The sequence below is a fragment of the Terrapene carolina genome, unplaced genomic scaffold (genome assembly GCF_002925995.2).
Source record: "Terrapene carolina triunguis isolate 2854851 unplaced genomic scaffold, T_m_triunguis-2.0 Scaffold194, whole genome shotgun sequence".
In the NCBI taxonomy this organism is placed as follows: domain Eukaryota; kingdom Metazoa; phylum Chordata; order Testudines; family Emydidae; genus Terrapene; species Terrapene triunguis.
In genome coordinates this window covers 8,844,372-8,863,579 of record NW_020664545.1, presented here as the reverse complement: position 1 = coordinate 8,863,579, position 19,208 = coordinate 8,844,372, and the positions used below count along the sequence as shown (strand labels likewise).

Below are 19,208 nucleotides of genomic sequence, written 5' to 3'. Positions count from 1 at the left end.
ATCCCCTGGGGAGAAGCGGAGCAGCGGCTTGCTTAGAAAGAGCCATTTGGGCACAGGGAGCATTTTCAAAAGAGCCTAAGTCCCTGCGTCCCTACACTGAAAAACCCACCCCCCTGGGCGACACAGTTATGTCGACCTAACCCCCGGCGTAGACAGCGCGAGGTTGACGGAAGAATTCTTCTGTCGATCGAGCTACCGCCTCCCAAGGGAGGTGAATGAACGACAGCAACGGGCGAACCTCTCCCGTCATGGCAGTGAACGTCTACGCTGGAGAGCGACGGCGGTGTAGCTGCAGCGATTCTAGACAAAGCCTTCACTCCTACGGCTCCAAGTCACTTTGGAAAATGTTGCCTTGCCTCACTTAGGAGTCTCTGTCGCATTGAATGGCCATGGGTCTGAGGCGCCGAAATGTGTGTCACTTTTGAAAATGGGGCAGAGGGTCCTAAATCACTGAGGCGCTTGTGCAAATTTTGCCCTGCTCCAACAAACGCACAGAAGCAGCCGCTTGACACAGGAGTCCACATAAAGTCAAGTGCTTTGTCGGACGGGCTAATGCCGAGCGGAAATGACCGGGTTTGCTACTGATCAGCACTTGGGAACAGCACTGCAGGTGTGCCAAGCTCGTCACCGAGGAAAGAAAGGTGTGATCCTGGTACCCGAGAGCTTACAATCTACCCCGCTCCCCACGATGCTGGGGAAGACAAGAAGCAGGGAGGCCGGAGACATGCATAGAGAGTGGTTGTGAGATGCCTTGGGCTGAAACAGTGAGCAGTTTATTCGTTCCTAGTTGTTTGCTTTGTTTTGTTTGACATGATCTTTGGAAAGATGTGTAAGGGGAGTGCCCGGCAGGGTCCCTGTCTGAGGGATGGTGGGGCTAGTTGGGGTTTTCAGAAGAAGGAGGAGTGGGAAGTGGCATGGCGTACTGAGCAGGGAAGACCTTTCCAGGGGTAGGGAGCAGCACAGAACTTACCCCTTCACACCCTTTGGGTGTGTCTACACTGCAGTTAGACATCTGTGGCTGATTCAGGCTTGGTGGGTCTGTGGGCTAGGTCTACACTCCGGGGGGGGGGGGGGAGGGGTGTCGACCTAAGATACACAACTTCAGCTACGTGAATAGCGTAGCTGAAGTTGCGTATTTTAGGTCGACTTACCTGGCTGTGAGGACGGCAGCGAGTCAGCCGCTGCTGCTCCCCCATCGACTCCGCTTCCGCCTCTCGCCGCGGTGGATTTCCGGAGTCGACGGCAGAGCTATCGGGGATCAATTTTATCGTGTCTACATGTGAAGACGTGCCCTAATTGTGGTGTAGATATTTGGGCTTGGGCTCCAGCGTGAGCCCGAACATGTACCCCTCAGTAAAACAGCCCCCGAGCCCCTTATCCCTTAACCTGTGAGTCCGCTGGCATGGACCAGCCACGGGCTTTACATTGCCGTGTAGACACCCCTTTAGAGTACTTCTTGAGGGCCAGTGTTCAGAACAGAGGATACTACGGTATGTGCCCAGATACCAGGGTGAGAGGCAGTATATAGCCATCAACAGATCAGACAGGATATGAGACTCTGTTCCTGCTTCTGCCACTGGCTCGTTGGGGGACCTGGAGGCTGCAGAAGGGGCGTGGAGGGGACCGGGGTGGAACTGGCAGAGCGCAGAGTCGGAGCAGGAGAGTGGTGGGTGACCGCAGGGCCGCCCAGAGGATTCAGGGGTCCTGGGGTCTTCAGCGGCGGGGGTCCTTCCGCTCCGGGTCTTCGGGGCACTTTGGCGGCGGGTCCTGGAGCGAGTGAAGGACCTGCCACCGAATTGCCGCCGAAGACCCGGAGCAGAAGAAGCTCCGGGTCTTCACTCCGGGTGTGTTTGGCAGCACTGAACGACCTGCCGCCGAAGACCCGCTGAAACTCTCGTGGGGGCCCCTGCGGGGCCTGGGGCCTGGGGCAAATTGCCCCACTTGCCCCCCCTTCTGGCCGGCCCTGAGTGACCGAGGTGCAGGGCCTGGGCAGGGCTTGGGGGAGGCAGAAGCGGTGAAGGCACTGGAAAGCGAGAGGGAGGTGATGGGAAGAGAGCGACAGTGAAGAGGACGGGGATTCTGGAGGCTGCAGCTGATCGGCAGCAGTTTAACTGGCTCATTGTAGAGATGCCAGTCAGAAATGGAGGGAAATGTAGCCTCACAGAACCACAGGGCTGGAAGGGACCTCGGGAGGTCATCTAGTCCAGTGCCCTGCACGGAGGCAGGACTAAGTATCACCTAGACCATCCATGACACGTGTCATCAGGTCGCCCCTCATGCGTCTCTTCTCTAGGCTAAGCATGCGGCACAGGACATTGTGGAGGGCAGGGAGAAGGCAGCGGCTGTGGTAATCCTAGAGGGAGATGGGTCCTCACTCCTGGGGATCTGGGATGGACTTGGCAGCCTCCAGAGTATGCCCTTGGCCCAGATAATTGGCACTAGCACAAGATCAGACGGTCTCTACTGGCTGACGTTGCGTCAGTCCCATCGTATCCACACCTCAGTGCCGTGGCTGGACAGCACCTCCGCAGAGGGATTGGTTCACAACTCCAGCACGAATACCGTTTTCCTGCCATCCCGGTTAGTCCTCTCCCGCCTGCCCCGCTGAGCTGCAGGTGTTTTCTGCGTCAAGCTGTGACGAGGTCACATGGCCCTGCTGGAGCCATGAAATGGGTAGGATCCCTGCCGTGAACCCCAAGCTCGGCTCTCAGCTGGGGCTGTCACCCCAGGGTGGGTAGGGGACTCCAGATGTGAGCACAGCTACCAGGAGCGCCGGGGGGGGGGCAGTCAGGTTCCTGGCTCTCAGCTCTCCGCACTGCCCCTCTGAAGTCAGTGGAAGCGCCCCTGGTGGCCATGCACAGCCTCAACAGAAGGAGGTTAGTGTCGACTTCATTTCATAGTGTAGACGTGCCCTAAGACTTCACTTGGCGTTTCAGCCAAACCTCTCCGTGCTTGTCCGCTGAGCCTGCTGGGCTCTGGGGTCGCTGGGAGACGATAAACACAGAGCCGCCTTTGCAGTCGCTTTTCAGAACGTTACATGCCTGGCCCGCGCTCGGGAACGAGTGTGCTGCCCCATGGAGGTCAGCCAGGCGCTTGCAGCCAGAACAGCCTGGCGGGGGAGAGAGCACCGCTGGTGGCAACCTGGATGGCTTCTCGTCCTCCCTCTCCAGCTCGGCTCCCTGTCCCTGTAGAAACAGGTCAGTCCGAGGGTGGAGAAGGGATTCGTTCTTGCTGTGAGCTCCAGGCTGACCTTTAAAGGAGTAGTACGCCCCTTCCTAGTCCTGTTCCGTGCCCCAGAATGGCAGCTCTGATCAGACGGGCTATAGCTGCTGACTGCCCGGGAGGCAGGTCATGGGCCCATGACCCCCACTAGTTACTGTCTCCCTCTCGGCATATACCCGGACCCCAGAACCCACCTCCTTCCAGAGCCAGGCCGAAGAGCTGTCTGGTTCGGCGCTAGCCTGCCATTGCTGTGGGGGAGGATTGGCTCTGGGCGGCGGCTGCGTGTGTGGCGGGGCGTGGGCGGAGGGCAGGAGGCCAGCTCAGGGGAGCGGCATTTGGTTCTGCTCTCTCGTTTGTTTATTGGCTCCGTGGGCTTTTTAATGAGACCTATTACTGCATGCTAGGTGCTCAGAGACCTTGTGGGTTGGCACGGGGTGCCCAAGATATAATTTATTGGTATTATTGGGCCAACTTCCTGTGGTTTGTTTAGACTTTGTGTAGGCAACACTCCTATTAAAGTCAGTGAATCTGATTCTCATTGAAGCAAAGGCCTGTAGCCATATAAGAAGGCCTTGCTTTGGATCTGTTACATTTACACTCACTATTAAGTCCCCTTTCGCTGTCAGGTGTAACGGGGAGTTAGGGTCAATGAAAATCAGACCCATGTGAGGACTTGGCCCATAATTATGACTTGGTTATTAAGAATCGTTGGTAACGAACGCAAGAATCTCCACTAGCTGGAGAACAGGGTGCAGGGCATTTGACAACCGGAATGCGGCACATCTGGAAACATCTCATTTTCCCTTCTAAATTAATGCATTCAATTGTGGAACGGCTGTGAAAAGGACCGTAAAAAACGACATCGTAGGGCTGTGTGTTGTCTCTCCAAGACTCCTGTGACTTTTCCTCTGTTCCTTGTCAATTACCCCAGTGCAAAGAGAGGGTAAGAGGCTACCAGATCAAATAATAGATTTTGCAGTTAATTGGATGTTCCAAAAAATGGTGGAGGAGGGGAATTCATTTGGGGTCAGGCCAAAAAATGAAAACGTTTGCAATTTTTCAGCAAGTCTAACATAAAAAACCGTCTCGGGTCGAACACAATGTTTCATTTTGACAAAATCAGAACATTTTTATTTTGCCCGTTTCGAAACACTTTTGCATTTAAAAAAAATATATACAGTGTGACTAAAGGACATTTTGCGACAAAGTCATTTCACACCAGAAAATCAAAGCACTTCATTTAGAGAACGTTGAAATGTTTCAATGTCTTCGGAATTAGGTTTTGTTTGTTGTTTTAACCGATTCGTGAAAGGTTTCGATGTTGCTGCCGCTGCATTTTTCACCACATAAAGTTTCTTCCAAAATGTCTCCTGGTTCTAATCAGAATGAGCGCAGCTTGCACCCACTCGGCACTGGTGTAAGGGTCCCTAATGTGGGTTGCAGCCCGAGCCTGAATGTCTACATCACAATTTAACAGCCGGCCCCAGGTTTTTAATTGCAATGCAGACTCGCCCTGAGGTTCTTTCCTTCTTATGCATCAACATCACTAACAAAGGGGTGGTTGGTGTGTCAGATTAGCCCTTCTCTTATCCATGGGCTTCCCCTGCTTTGAAACGTAGGCCCTTGATGACACTGCAGAATCCAGATGTCCTCAGGGAGTTTGCACAGGGGTAACTGCTTGGAACTTTGTAAACAATTCTATTGACAGTGCCCAAGGAAGAACAGATTCTAGCTCACTCTCCCTTAGCTGAGCTGTTTTTGCCGGGCAAACAATAAAAAGCAGTGAAACTTGTATAAGGGCAGGTCTGCACTTAACTCTGCACCCGTGCAGATGTGCCGTCTTCAATGAAGACGCTCTACGCCGACGGGAGAGAGCTCTCCCATTGGCGAAGTTAATCCGCCTCTGCAAGAGGCAGTAGCTACGCTGGTGGGAGAAACCTAGTGCTGTCCATACTGGCGCTTGGGTCGGTGTAACTACGTCGGTGAGGGGAGCGGATTATTCTCACCCCTGAGCGATGTAGTTATATCAAAGTCATTCTCTGTCGTGTAGACCAGGCTACGTCTCTAACAGGGCTGGTCAGGAATTTTTCAGCAAGCTGTGTTTGGCTGGAAAATGTCAATTCGTTGAGACCGAAACCGTTGGCGAAACAGGGCTGGTTTTGCCGAATCTCCTGACCTGAGAAATTATTGGGAAGAAGTGTTTTGAAAATTGTCAAAATGTCCCACGTCCACATTTTTGACATGGAAAATTCAGGTTGTTTGAGTTGAAACCGTTTTTCATCTTGAAATTTGAGGACATTCCGAGGTTTAAAAAAAGAAAAAAGGATGAAAACAAAATGTTTCAAAACTATCAAAACGGAATGTTTCAAAGTTATGGAATTAAAATGTTTTAATTCACCCAAACCAATGTTTTTTTGGGGGGGTTTTTTTTTTTTTTGATTTTCAGGTCTCCAAAATTTTTGAGATTTTGACCCTTCTTCCCAATTCAGGCTGGGGAATTTTTCTGATATCTCCAAAACTCTCCCTCTAGGGGAAAATCATTTCCCGCCCAGTTCTAGTCACTGCTGTAAAGGGGCCGAGCTCGGAAGACTTTCTCTCCTCATTAGACCAGGGCAAAGCGGGCGTGAAGTGCTACTGGCTCAGAATGGCATTTGCTTTGCGCTGGAGTAAGCGACTCCCCGAGGCTCAGAGCAAAGGAAGGATCAGGCAAAAGGTCTTTGGAAAAGAAGCGAAGTGCGAATTGCTTCCGTGGGTGGTTGTTGGCAGCAGCTTCTGAATCCATCTTGTTCCGGAGGTAGTGATCAGATTTAGCAACCCTACTCAGCACTCACATCCTTGCTGTTCTGGCTGGACTGGGGTTTTTTGGTACTGAATTATGGATATTTATCCGGAGGCGAAACATGCTGGCCCCTGGTTATATATATATATTTTTTAAAGGGATTTAAACCCATCAGGCTAGACTGTCCATTGCCCAGCATGGGAAATGATCCATCACCTGCAATCCCAGGTAGAATCCTTCTCGCCTCCTCCAGAATTCCTCTGGGGGAGCACCAGGGAGATCTCCTGCCTTTTGAAAGGTGCAGCTGAGATTCCGCCTGCATCTGGGTGGCTCTGCTGGCTGGGGTGAGGAGGGGGCGCCTGGCACACAGAAAGCGTGTGCGTTGCACTACCTCTGCACGACCTTCTCGCACTGGGCAGCTGAGCAGTGCCTGTGTCCTGGCCCCTAACCCCTTCCCAGGGCACATACGTGCGTTCGTGTGCCCTCCTTTCCCCCGTCCGCCCTCGCTAGCGCCTGGTACAATCTGCTCCTCATGGCTGATTCTCTGTAAATGTCCTCTGTCCCACAAGCAGAGCGGCCTGCTCCCGTGATGGGAAAGTGATGGCACGAATGAGGTCCGTTGTTGAGAGCTTGGGGCTGCAAATCGGGACGCCTGGGATCTGACTTGCTGCTGGGCTCTGGGCGAGTCACGTCCCCTCTCCGTGCCTCAGTTTCCCATTATAAAATAGGGATGAGGATGATACTGACCCGAGGGAGGGGGGTGAGTCTGACCGAAGGAATGCGTGTGATTGCTCTGAGATCCCCAGGGAAGGTTGCTCAGAAGCCCACGGCACGACCGTTATTACAGGGGACCTGTCCGCGGGGAGGTGTTGGGGGCTGGGGGAGAGGCTTTGTAATAAGGATATTTGTTTTGCCTGTTTTGCAGAGTTTCAATGTTCTGACTTGCTCTAAGATGAAGGTATGGAAGTTTGCAGCCATTGCCTCGATGCTCCTCAGTTCCATGTTGTCCATTTTAGTTTGTAGAGACATGCTCAACGGAAGCCGGAAATACAGCCCCTTCCCTTCCTCGCCGTCAAGGTCAGCCTCCTCTTCTGCCTTGCCTGTAGGTCAGCGGAGATCCCCGCGATCGCTGGAGCACCGTGACCCGCTGATCTCTCAATGTAAGCTATAGCATGCTTTGCCTTGACTCCATCTGCTCAGAGCCATCTCCTCCGCTGGCACTGCTGGGGGAGAGCGTTTCTTCCCCGGGCCCTGGTATACATGGAACGGGTGGGATAATGGTGAGCTACAGCTAGGCAATGGGGTTTTATTGCAGTGTAGACGTACCCTGAAGGGTCTGAGCCTGAGCCAAGCTGAGACCCAGGGTTCAAGCCTTATTGTTCTGCAGTATAGACGCAGCCCCGCTGGACTCGTGCGCCGAGTTCTCCAAAAATAGAGTCGAACCTCAGAGTTACGAACGCCGCGGGAATGGAGGCGGTTCGTAACTCGGAACAAAACGTTACGATGGTTCTTTCAAAAGTTTGCAACGGAACCTTGACTTAATTCAGCTTTGAAACTTTACTACGCAGGAGAAAAATGCTGCGTCCCCCTTTATCCTTTTTAGTAGTTTCCCTTTAGCACTGCCCTGTACTGTATTTGCTTTTTTTTTATTTTTGGTCTCTGCTGCTGTCTGATTGCGCACTTCCGGTTCCAAATGAGGTGTGTGGTTGACTGGTCAGTTCGTCCCTCTGGTGTTTGTAACTCTGTGGTTTTGCGGTATCCTACAGTCCCACAAGCTGACTTTCTTTGTCCTCTGGGCAGTCAAGTTTTCCCACTCTGCATCACGAACAACTGGCTCGAGTGGGCACATTTGGGGAGGGTGCTAGGAAGTCTGGGATACGGCTGGTTGGACTCATGCCTGCATAATGCAGTGTCGATGCTGGAACCCCAACTTGGGAGCCAGGGTTCAACAATTCCTAACCTGGGGTTACAAATGAGTGTGGACGCTCAAGTCCTAGGTTAACAAACCCAGGGCCTGTTCACTCAAGTTCTACTAACCCAGGGCTTCCATTGCAGCGTAGACAGATCCTGAGTGTCTGAGCTGGGCCACCACTAGGTTCTGAAGCCAATTCAGCGGCAGGGATCATTGTGTTCTCAGCTCATCCAAGCCTGACCCCTCCAGGGGTTTTGTTCCTCTTCTGCTTTGCCCGAGGCCTCCTTATCCATGGTGTGACAGCATGTGGTTTTGCGTATTCCGCATATGATGGCCAGCATGTGACTAAAAACAAGCTCGAACCCAGCCCGCTGTCTTTAGAGCCAGGGCTGTGGGCCGGCAGCTGTAGCCAGCCTTTGGAAGAGCAATGAAATTCTGGTCCTGACCTCTGGCGTTTACCACTTTTTGTTCAGGCTGAGGTTGCTAGGTCCTCGATGAATTCTAAGTGGGTTCATTACGCCTTTGCTTCATTGAGAGGGAGTACGGTCTGGTGGCGAGAGCAGGAGATGGCCGGGTCTGCTCCTGACTCTGCCGATGAAAATATTATTTATTGTATTACTGTAGCACCTAGAGGAGCCCTAATCAGGCCCCATAACCCCATTGTGCCAGGCGGTGCCCAGACACAGAACAAAAAGACCCTCTGTGCCCCAGAGAGTTCGCAGTCTAAGACAAGAGGCAATAGAGGGATACAGACAGACGGGGTAGCACAAGGAAACAATGAGACAGGGTTGGTCACGATGGGCAGTGTCTCAGCACATCAGCAGCCTGGCCGTTGTAAAGTTTTTTGTAGGCATCTCAGTCGAGGAGAGATTTAAGGACGGATTTAGAATCATAGAAGATTAGGGTTGGAAGAGACCTCAGGAGGTCATCTAGTCCAACCCCCTGCTCAAAGCAGGACCAATCCCCAACTAAATCATCCCAACCAGGGCTTTGTCAAGCCTGACCTTAAAAACTTCTAAGGATGGAGATTCCACCACCTCCCTAGGTCACCCATTCCAGTGCTTCACCACCCTCCTAGTGAAATAGTGTTTCCTAATATCCAACCTTGAAGGAGGACAGGGAGGTGCAGGAGTCGACAGCAAGTTTGGCCCAGATGTGAGGGGCAGCCTTGGTGTGTTCTCTGCGTGTGTCTCTCGCAGGGGGTCTGTGTGGGTCCACGAATGGTGGAGAGCTGGCTGAAAGGTGCTAGAGGAGACGAAAGTAAAAAGAGGAAGTTAGTGGCAATGCTGAGAGTCAAGGGTGGCCTCGTGCATCCCGTTATCAGACGGCCCCTGTTTTCCGCTGGTTATAACTTTGCCAGACTTTAACCGTTGTGGCTGAAATATTCCGTTCTTGCTCTCAGCCGCCGGCTGAATTAGTTTGGTTAGTTTCATTGAAAATGATTCAGCCCTTTCCAAGCATGAAGCAAAGGGAAAGTCAGGTCATGTTGGTAACATTAAAGAGACTTTTCAGCTGTTTCTTTGCAGAATTCCGGCGTGTCCATGCTTTGGAGCAGGGTCATGAAGTTTGCGGGGGCGATAACCTTTGGGTCACAGATACACCTTTTTGCTGCCCTTTATGCCTTCTTCCTGCTTCTTACACCCCAGCTCTGAATTGAGGTCTGTGTCTGGAAGGATTAGATGCCGTCTGCTCTGAGGATTAGGTTGTGATCTTATTGAAGTAAGATGAGAGTCAGGCCCAGAGAGTTTGCACTGAAGACAGAATAGCCTAGGCTTGTTACAGTGTATAGTAGGGTTACCATATGTCCGTATTTTCCCGGACATGACCGGCTTTTTGGTTCTTAAATCGCTGTCCTGGAGGAATTTTTAAATATCTAAAAACATCCGGGATTTTGCCATTATTATTTTTCCCCAAAGAGAAAGAGAGTGAATGTTGATCATTCGAGAGAGTGCCCGCTTTTTTCCCCTAGCTCCCAGCACTTGCGCCGCGAGACAGCTGTTTCGCGTGGCTGGGAGGGAGGGGGAGGAGGGGGAACGCGGCGCGCTCAGGGGAGGAGGCGGGGCCGGGGTGGGGATTTGGGGAAGGGGTCCAATGGGGCAGGGAGGGGGCGGAGTTGGGGCGGGGACTTTGGGGAAAGGGTTGGCATGGGGGCGGGGAAGGGGTGGAGTTGGGGCGGGGCCAGGGGCAGGGGGGGCACAAGCAAATACCCCCCTCCCCGTGGAGTGTCCTCTTTTTTGAATGTTCAAATCTGGTAACCCTAGTGTATAGTTTGATCCAGAGTGACAGCTGGCTTTAATGGTGTTAGAGCTTTTGGGTCTGATCTGAACTCACATCAGTTTAACTCCTATGGGCCAGATTTTCCTCCCACTTACAGCTGTACAAATCAGGGCTCGCTCCATTGACTTCTGTTGAGTTACGCCAGTGTGACACTGCAGTGAGATTGGAATCGTCTCCTTTGATTCCAGCAGAGTCGTTCCTGGCTGATTAGATCAGAAGCAGGCCCTTTTTTAGCTACAGTACAGCTGCCCAAGACCCAAGCGCTGTGGTCCCCGTTGATCGGTGCCACGTCTCTTTGCTCCCTGCCCTCTTCCCCGTGCTTTGATTGCTTGTGACGCCTGCATGAGTGGGAGTATGCTGTGCCTGACCTGTTCGCTGCAGCACACGCTTGCCCGTTCCCCCTTGGCTGGAGGAAGCTGCGATTCCTCCCAGCGTCTCCGACGTGGCTGTGTGCACGGCATCTGGAAATCATGAACGCAACGGGAGTTAGTTTTATTTATTCACCAAATGTTTGATTTTTTTTTTTTTTTTTAAGCATGCACTTTTAAGTGTCATGCAATGAGTGGTGGCCCGAGCTGCTGCAAGCGGTGAAAGTCTGATAGGAAAATAAACAAGACAAAGTGAGGGGCGTGGAGAGCAGGAGAAGTTCCAGCAGAACTCTGGAGCGGGATTGGAGTTAGCTTGGAAGAGCTATTGACCTGATCTTTTCAAACCAAGGAGCTGGAAGGCGGGATGAGGGTGTGGGGACAACGTTCCTTTAAAGGAGCCTTTTCCTTGTGGCTCAGCAGTGGAAGTGCTTCATTCAGGAAAACATCCCTGCCCATCCAGGCTACGTCTCAGCCAGGGTGAACGCGGGCACCCAGCGATTTGCTTAGGTTTCTGTCACAGGCTGCTCCCTCGGCTACCCGGTGTGCTGCAGGCCTGGCCCGTTTGTGCCGTCTCTTATTCACGATATACACACCGTCTGTTTCTTTTCCCCACGTGTATCTGTAATCTCTAGATTCCCAGCATTGCAGAACATAGTACAGGCATGTGTCAGGAGGAGGAACCTTCCACCCAGTTTCAGAGCGGTAGCCGTGTTAGTCTGTATCAGCAAAAAGAACAAGGAGTCCTTGTGGCACCTTAGAGACTAACACATTTATTTGGGCTAGAACCCACTTCATCAGATGCATGCAGTGGAAAATACAGTAGGAAGATATATATATGAAAAAATGGGGGTTGCCATACCAACTCTAACAAGACTAATCAATTAAGGTGGGCTATTATCAGCAGGAGAAAAAAAACTTTTGTAGTGATAATCAGGATGGCCCATTTCCAACAGTTGACAAGAAGGTGTGAGTAACAGTAGGGGGAAAATTAGCATGGGGAAATAGTTTTACTTTGTGTAATGACCCATCCACTCCCAATCTTTATTCGAGCCTAATTTAATGGGGTCCAGTTTGCAAATTAATTCCAATTCTGCAGTTTCTCCAGCTCATTCTCCGAGCTCCCCCCGACTTCCTGCCAATTCTCTCTCTTCCTGTATTGAGCTAATGAATTCAGTAGCCCAGTCCCTGCCCCCGAATGTCAACAATCTCCACCATAACAAGTTAATTGCCTCCAATTAGGCCTGTACCTGTAACTGAGGTAACGTAGTTACCTCAGGGCATGTCTACATTACAAACTTTTGCCAACTCAAGTTAGTATATCACTTGTGCATGGGCACATGTGGCTCTTTGTGTCGGCGCTGCGTGTGATCACCGGGCGTGCTTGTTTCGATGCGCCGTGCAGGTATCCCAGGGTGCAACTCACCACCATCCAGTGCACTGATGGGGCAGAAACAGGTCACGCAGGGGTGACTGGGACCGCAGCGTCAAGGTTCCCTCGTGCAACTGTCTCCACCCCAGAATGCTATCTCCATCCCATAATTTTCACGCCTATTCAGAAAATCCCACAAACCGGCGTGGGACTTGTCGCTGTCCACCATCTCTGACAGAAGCATGGAGCCTGCACTGCTCTGGACTATTGTCATGAGAGTTAGACACATAGACTTTGAGGCGAGAAGGGACCATCATGATTATCTCGTCTGACCTCCTGCGTATTGGAGGTCAGACAACAGACCCCTAACCTCTGGCTGAGTTACTGAAGTCCCCATATCATGACTTAAAGACTTCAAGTTCTAGAGAATCCACCATTGACACTAGTTTAAACCTGCAAGTGACCCATGCCCTGTGCTGCAGAGGAAGGTGAAAAACCTCAGGAAAGGTGAAAACCCCCAGGACAAGCACAGGCCTGGCGATCCTCCAGTATTTGAGAGCTACGAGATAAGTCGTGGGGACCACGCTGATTCCTGGAGGGCGGATTGCTGTGGAACACCGCGAGAACCAAGTGAAGGTTTTTGGCGGCATTCACGGAGTAGCTACAAACGGTGGCTGGTGGGATCGCATCGGAATGCAGGCGTGGGATGATGAGCAGCGGCTGCAGAACTTTCGGCTGCTCAGAGCCACATTCCTGGATCTGTGCACCGAGCTCGCCCCAGCCCTCCAGTCCAGGGACACCAACGTGAGAGCGGCACTGACAGTGGAGACGTGAGTGGCCCTCGCGCTGTGGGGACTTGCCACGGCAGATTGCTACCCGTCTGTGGGAAATCATTTTGGAGTTGGAAAATCCACGGGGGGGTGGTGGTTGTCATGCAGATGTGCAGGGACATCTCCCGTTACGCCGGACTGTGACTTTCAGCAATGGGCAGGACATAAGGGATGGATTTCCAGCAATGAGGTTATCGAATGGATCAATAGACGGGACGCAAATCCCTATTTTGGCACCAGACCACCTTGCCACAGATGACAGCATCAGAAAGGGCTATTTTTCTATGGTTATGCAAGCACTGGTGGATCACCAGGAATGCTTCACCAGCATCAGTGTTGACTGGTCAGGGAAGGTGTGTGATGCCTGCATCTCTAAGGAGACAGGACTGTTCACAAAGCTACAAGGAGGGACTTTCTTGTTTTGGAACACAGCTTAAAGAAAGGGAAGGGGCGTTCATGTCCATTTTAGCTACACATACTTCAACTGTGGCTCTCCCAGGTCAGCGTAGGTGAAGCTGTGATTTTCCTTAATGTCCCCCTGTGTAGAGGGGTACGGTAGGGATATGGCCCCTAATGCCACATGGAATATCGCAGGGTGTCGGGAGCAGTGACCATGGAGGTCTCCAAAGCGAGCCTGGGATTATTGAACCTGTAGGTCCACAAGGGGCTGCAGCCTCTGCGTTTGCTGCTGGAGAAGACCCATTATGTCCTGGTGCATCTACCTCTCCTTTTCCTGCTGGGCCTCATGGGCATTTCTCCTGTCCGTTCTTTCCTTCTGCATCCACTCTGCTATATTCATCCGCCAGGCCCTCTGTTCATGGTCTGATGCAACATTGGCTTGCAGAATCTCGCTGAACAGTTCAACCCGAGTCCTCTTCTTTCTCCTTCTCTGACTCGGGCACTCCGCGGGCGTGGAGGGGGAACCTCTCAAGGCCGCAACGGCATCAGCTACAGATGAAACGCACAGAGGTACCATGGACAGTAGAGTCATGATGGAAAGCGGAAGTTAAGATTCAGAAGTCCCCTCCCCTCCCACAGCTGTTGCTGGCGTCCCAAAGCCATCTGGGCCCATAGGCTGCTAGCCCGTTCGCTTTGGCAGCATGGGAATGTGTCCTACTGCAGAGGAAGAAATAAGGCTGCCATGCCTGGAGACCTTTAGGAGAGGATTGCGGAGGACTTCCATGAAAGTTTCATCGCGCTCTCTCAGCAGGATTCAAGGGGCATGCCCGTGTACATAAACAAACCACTCCACACACACCCTAACTCTGAAGGGGCATGAACAGCAGATAACAGCTCTACCCCTCTTCATGGTACCACTATGTCTCCTAGTGTGAGTAAACTAATGGAAAGTTGATAGCCGTGTCCTGCTCAGTTAGGGGGCGCCATCACGGTAATGGGAAATGAATTTACGTACTTGCCTGGGGATCCTTCCCCTGCATCGGGCTCATCCATGCTCAAGTGTTGGGACGGACTGGACTAAGGTGAAATCTCAAACAGTTTCTAGCTTGCAGGACAGCCACTAGTCCAAAAAAAAAAAAAGGTAAATTTGGGGCCTGGCCGGGGGGCCTGGGCAGCTGTGGGGAGTCACAGACCCCCCACCTGCCCTGGATGGGGGCCCAGGGGGTGGGGACATGGGCTTGGGGCTGCTCTCGGCCCCACCCCCCACCTCGGGCAGGTGGAGGGGTCCACCCAGGTTCCCCAGCCCCGCTCTGGCTTGGCTGGGGGTGGGGCCTCGAGGGGGGGAAGAGGAGGGGCAGGGACGGGTCCACAGAGGGGACAGGGGCCCCTGCCCCCCTCCCCCGATTTTTGGGAGGGCTTCACCGCCCCTGTTCACATGTCCTATAAAGGCAAGCCCCATGCTGGACAATATTAACTCAAAGGGAAGTTGCATTGGCCAAAGCATGTGGAGGCCTCCTACCCAAACACCTACCCAACCACATGGGGCTTAGCTCAAGGAAAGCCATGGAAACACAACACAAAGTGAGATGGCTTTGGAAATGCTGCACTGAGTTTGCTGAGGGGGTGGGGCAGGGGGAGGAGGGTGCATTACTGGAATAGGTCAACCAGCCAAACCTTTCAAGTGTAGACGAGGCCTAAGGCAGCCTCCCCGAAAGCATTCCTGTCTCTTGGGCCCTGGCCACATCCTCCAAGCGGAGAGCATCTGTGCCATCTGGAGCCGGCTTGGCTCCTTGGGCTGAACTGGGAAGCTGTCGTTAAAGCCTCTCGCTCTGAGGCTGAAAGATTTTTCATCCTGTTTCAATAAGACGCTTGAATCCTGACTCATCCCCGTCTTTTATTTTTTGTTAACGATCTCACCCATTTTACAGAGAGGGGCCCCTGTGGCCATGGAAACGGGGTTCTGCCCCACCCAAGCCACTGGATCAATGAGCTCTAGCTGCGGCGAATCGGCATACGGGGCATTCGCTGCTGCGCTGGCGTCTGGCTGCCTAGCAATGTGACTCCCAGAGCTGTAGGACCCCGGGCAGATCCTGTCCCTGCAACCAACCCTCGTGGCGGGGAATGGACCCTTAATTCATGGAGCCTTATATTCTCGGGGGGGGCTGATAGAGGGCACGGTGCCAGGCAAAGCATTTCCCCACCTATGGATCTTGGCCCCAGTGAACCCGCTCCCCGCCACCAGGGACTGGGAAGGTGGGGGGCAAAGCTGATGCCGAGCAGCTGGCTTCTGTAACCTCCTGCCCAGCTCCGCTGACTTTTCATCCCTTTCACCCCCAACAGGCCAATGGGATGACTCGCGCCGGGCCCTTTTCCAAACGGCTTCTGCTGTTGGCTGGCTGAGACCAGTCATTGGAATGTGCATCCCTCAAACCCGCTCCCGCCCCCAGGGCCTGTACGCGCCGTAAGCCGCTCTGGGCATGCGATTGTTTGCAAGCATTCGGGGAGGTTGTACACATCCAAAAGCTCAGCCCCCACAAAAGCCGGCGGTCCCATAAATACCGAGCATCGGGTTAATTGCTCACCATGTGTTAGAGAGGCCAAGGTGCTGGTGGATTCTGCTGGGAGGAATTCGTTCAGCCCTTAGGAAGGACTCCAGTAAGAACAAAGTGGACTGGGGCACTAGCCGGCATCAGGCTGGTGGCATCTGAAAGTTGTTGCCTTGCGGTGGGTTTTCCTGCATGAAACGGGTTAGCTCTGTCCACCTGCAGCCCCACGAAAGGGGCGGACTCCCTGCTCCCATCCAACGTGGTGTTGCAAACTGGTTAAGAATACCCTCAGGCTCTGACTGCACTGGGACCTCTCAAGCGGGCGCCTCGTTCTGAAGGACACGCCCGGTTCAACGGCAGGCGGGTGGGCTCGGTACAGGGCTCGCTGTGGGAGGGTCTCTGGCCTGCGTTGTGCAGGGGACCGGACTAGATCATCAAAACAATCGCCGGGAAGGGCAGGGTTCTGGCTTCCCTGGGTTAAACTGTACGATAGGCAGGGCCCAACCCCCACTTGCACTAGTGCTTAAACCACAGTACTTGAACTGGTGATTTTTTCAGCCCTAGTGTAGATAAGGCCTCTGCTCTGCTAAATAAAGCGGGCCCATCTGACCTCTAAGGAGCAAGCAGGGTGGGGGAGAGGGGTGAATGTCAGCCTTTGATGGTGCTGGAGTTTGGCTGGGGCCCGTTTTCCGCAAGGCGGCTTAACCAGGCAGGAGCGCGCCTGTTTCGTTGCACAGGCCAATTGCTTCACAAGGGGAAATGCTAGGCAGGTAATTTGGTGTCTTGAATGGAAGCTTAAATTTGTGTAGATCATAGTCAACATTGCAGAGGGGCTTCGCAAATGATTGGAGCCTTGATTTCCTAACGCCCATCACTCTCTCCTGTCCCTTTTACAGGCTCTTTCCTGCTTGTGCGTGCAGCCTGGGGACGTGAAGGAGCGGGGAACCTATGTGATTTAGGAGCTTAAATCCCATTGTACGTAAATGGGACTTAGGTTTCTAAGTCACTTAAGCATTTTTGGAAAGTTTACCCGCAGTCCGTAGAAATATTCGGGGCTGGGATTTTCAAAGGCGTCAGGTGGCCAGATTCCATTGAGATCTGGGTGGCTAGCTCCCGGGGCTGGTGCTTGCTGTTCCCCGCTGCCTGGCTCGCTAACCCCTGTCCCTGTTCTGTTGCAGACAGTACCTTGTTTGAAAGCTACACGGAGGGGGAAATCCGACAGCTGATCTCCACGCTGGTCGAGAGGTACAGCCAGTCCATGAACTCCGGGGGGCACGAGCTGCCGCTCTTCCCCAAGCCTGGGAACCGCATGAAGCGAGCCCGGGCCCGTCACAAACCCTGCGCCCTGAAGGAGCTGGAGGTGAGCGTCAGCGAGCTGGGCCTGGGCTATGAGTCAGACGAGACCGTGCTGTTCCGCTACTGCAGCGGCACGTGCGAGACGGCCGTCAGGAACTACGACCTCTCCCTGAAGAACATGAGGCTCAAGAAGAAGATCAAAAAGGAGAAGGTCAGAGCCCGGCCTTGCTGCAGGCCTCTCGCGTACGACGACGACGTCTCCTTCCTGGACACTTACAACCGCTACTACACCATCAACGAGCTGTCGGCCAAGGAATGTGGCTGCGTGTGAAGCGGGGAAAGGGAACCTGGGAAGGTTGATGTCGGTAAGGCAGCGCCCCAAAAGCCAAGAGCGCGAGAGCCTAAAGGGATATTGCTGCGCTCCGAGAGTGAAAGGAACTAAGAGGGGACCCAGGCTCAGAGGGTCAAGAAGGCAACTGTTTCCAAGTCTACCTCGGTTCTGTGGTTGGACTCTAGGGGCAACAGGGAAACTCTTGTTGCCGGGTTGTGCTTTGAGAGAAATCGAGGAGCCTTTCGACACTTCGACAGGTGCCTCCGCGCTCCCCCCACCGGCCCGGTGCCCCTGAGCGTTGGGATGCTCTAAGGAGGAGGAGCTGGGGAATGGAGAGGAAGGAGGAAACACCTGCTGATTTCCTCAGGGATGCCGGCATCCGTCATGCCAGCCTGGCATCCACATGCGCTTTTATTGTATTGCTCGCACGAAGGGATTGAGCAGGAAAGCTTTGCTGGCCAAGTATTTCAAATCCAAAAGGTGCCACTCGTCCTTGTCTTTGGATGCAGTGGGACGGCCAGCTCCGGAACTGCGATCCAATCGGAATGGAGGAGTCTGATTGGCATCCACATTCCTAGTCCTACGAAAACTGAGGCCTCTTCTCAGAGGCTCCCCTCCGAGACGGATTGCGGCCTAAAGAGAATTGCACCAGGACATGGAGTTCACATGGATGGAACCTTGTTGGGTGCGGATAAATGACTGAACGGTCAAGAAATATTCTTTTATATCCTAAGATCATATCTTACCCTTATTTTATTGTAGACATGCAGTATATCCATGCTCTGTAAATATACAGGAATATATAGAGAGATATAGATATAAATATTGGTGGCAATCGCAGACATACAGAATACGATCATTCCTTCACAGCTGTTACGCCAACGTTCTAGTGAGGTCAATGAACAATTATTGGATGCTTCCCTCCCCCCACCCCCAGCCATTCCATTGATCTGGGCCAGGAGAGTGATCTTATCACACCTGTCCAGTTGGTGGTTTTAACCAGAGAGAGGGCGAGAAAGAGGATTGGCGTGGGGCGTGGGGGTGATGAGAATTTCAAAGCTGCCTTAATTTTAATGGGAACTGGGTGTTCTGATCTCCTAGGCAGCCTTGAAAATCTCAATGTTACGCATCAGTCATATTTACATTCAGGTAGTCGGGAAATGTGATAGTTGAGAAGGAATTTCCCATGTTTCTACTGCTTTGAGCACCTCCTTTGCTTTCCATCTGGCAGGCTTCTATCCTGCTGAAATGAACCATCATGCCTCTCCTTGGACTAGCTTTGCAGGGACACTGCTGTAATAGAGTTACTGGCACCTATGCTCCTGCAGGGTCTACAGACTTCATCAGACACCGAGGGCAGGTCTACACTACAAACTTCCGGTGAAGACTCTCTAAGCTGACGGCAGAGAGCTCTCCCGTCGGCGTAATAATTCCACCTCCGCGAGAGGCGGTAGCGATGTCTGTCTACACGGGGGGTTGTCAGTATAACTACGTTGCTCAGGACTGTGGATTTTTCACATCCCTGAGTGATGAAGTTATACTGAAGTAAGCGTGTAGCGTAGACCTGGCCTAAGACTTGGGTTTGCAAAGGAGTCTAAGGCCTTGTCTGCACTTCAAGGGCATGTCGCTTTGACTATACCAGTGTAATTAAAACGGTCCAACTTCCCTAGTGTGGACACGCTTATACTGGTATAAAGGTGCTTATATTAGTATAGGGAAGGAGAATAAACTATAAAGCAACTTTTATACTAGTATAACTGTGTCCACATTAGGAGCTGTACTGGTATAACTGCAGTGGTCAAAAATCACACTCCTAACCCAAATAGTTATACCAGTACAAAATCTGTCTGTAGGCCACGCCTAAGGGAGTTAGGCACCC

The 19,208-nt window shown here is 52.6% G+C and overlaps 1 protein-coding gene across 1 annotated transcript; it reads left to right on the top strand.

The window, feature by feature from the left end:
- Positions 1-746: 746 nt before the first annotated feature.
- NRTN (neurturin) lies at positions 747-17,459 on the top strand. Its single transcript, XM_024205307.2, has 3 exons — positions 747-764; positions 6,927-7,161; positions 16,881-17,459. Exons 1-3 carry the CDS (start codon positions 747-749, stop codon positions 17,327-17,329), a joined length of 702 nt encoding a protein of 233 aa, XP_024061075.2. The 3' UTR covers positions 17,330-17,459.
- Positions 17,460-19,208: the final 1,749 nt, after the last annotated feature.

Bases quoted from the DNA above. Each gene is read 5' to 3' on its own strand.
- NRTN (XM_024205307.2), top strand. The intron at 7,162-16,880 runs GTAAGCTATAGC...GTTCTGTTGCAG, and splicing joins TGACCCGCTGATCTCTCAAT to ACAGTACCTTGTTTGAAAGC.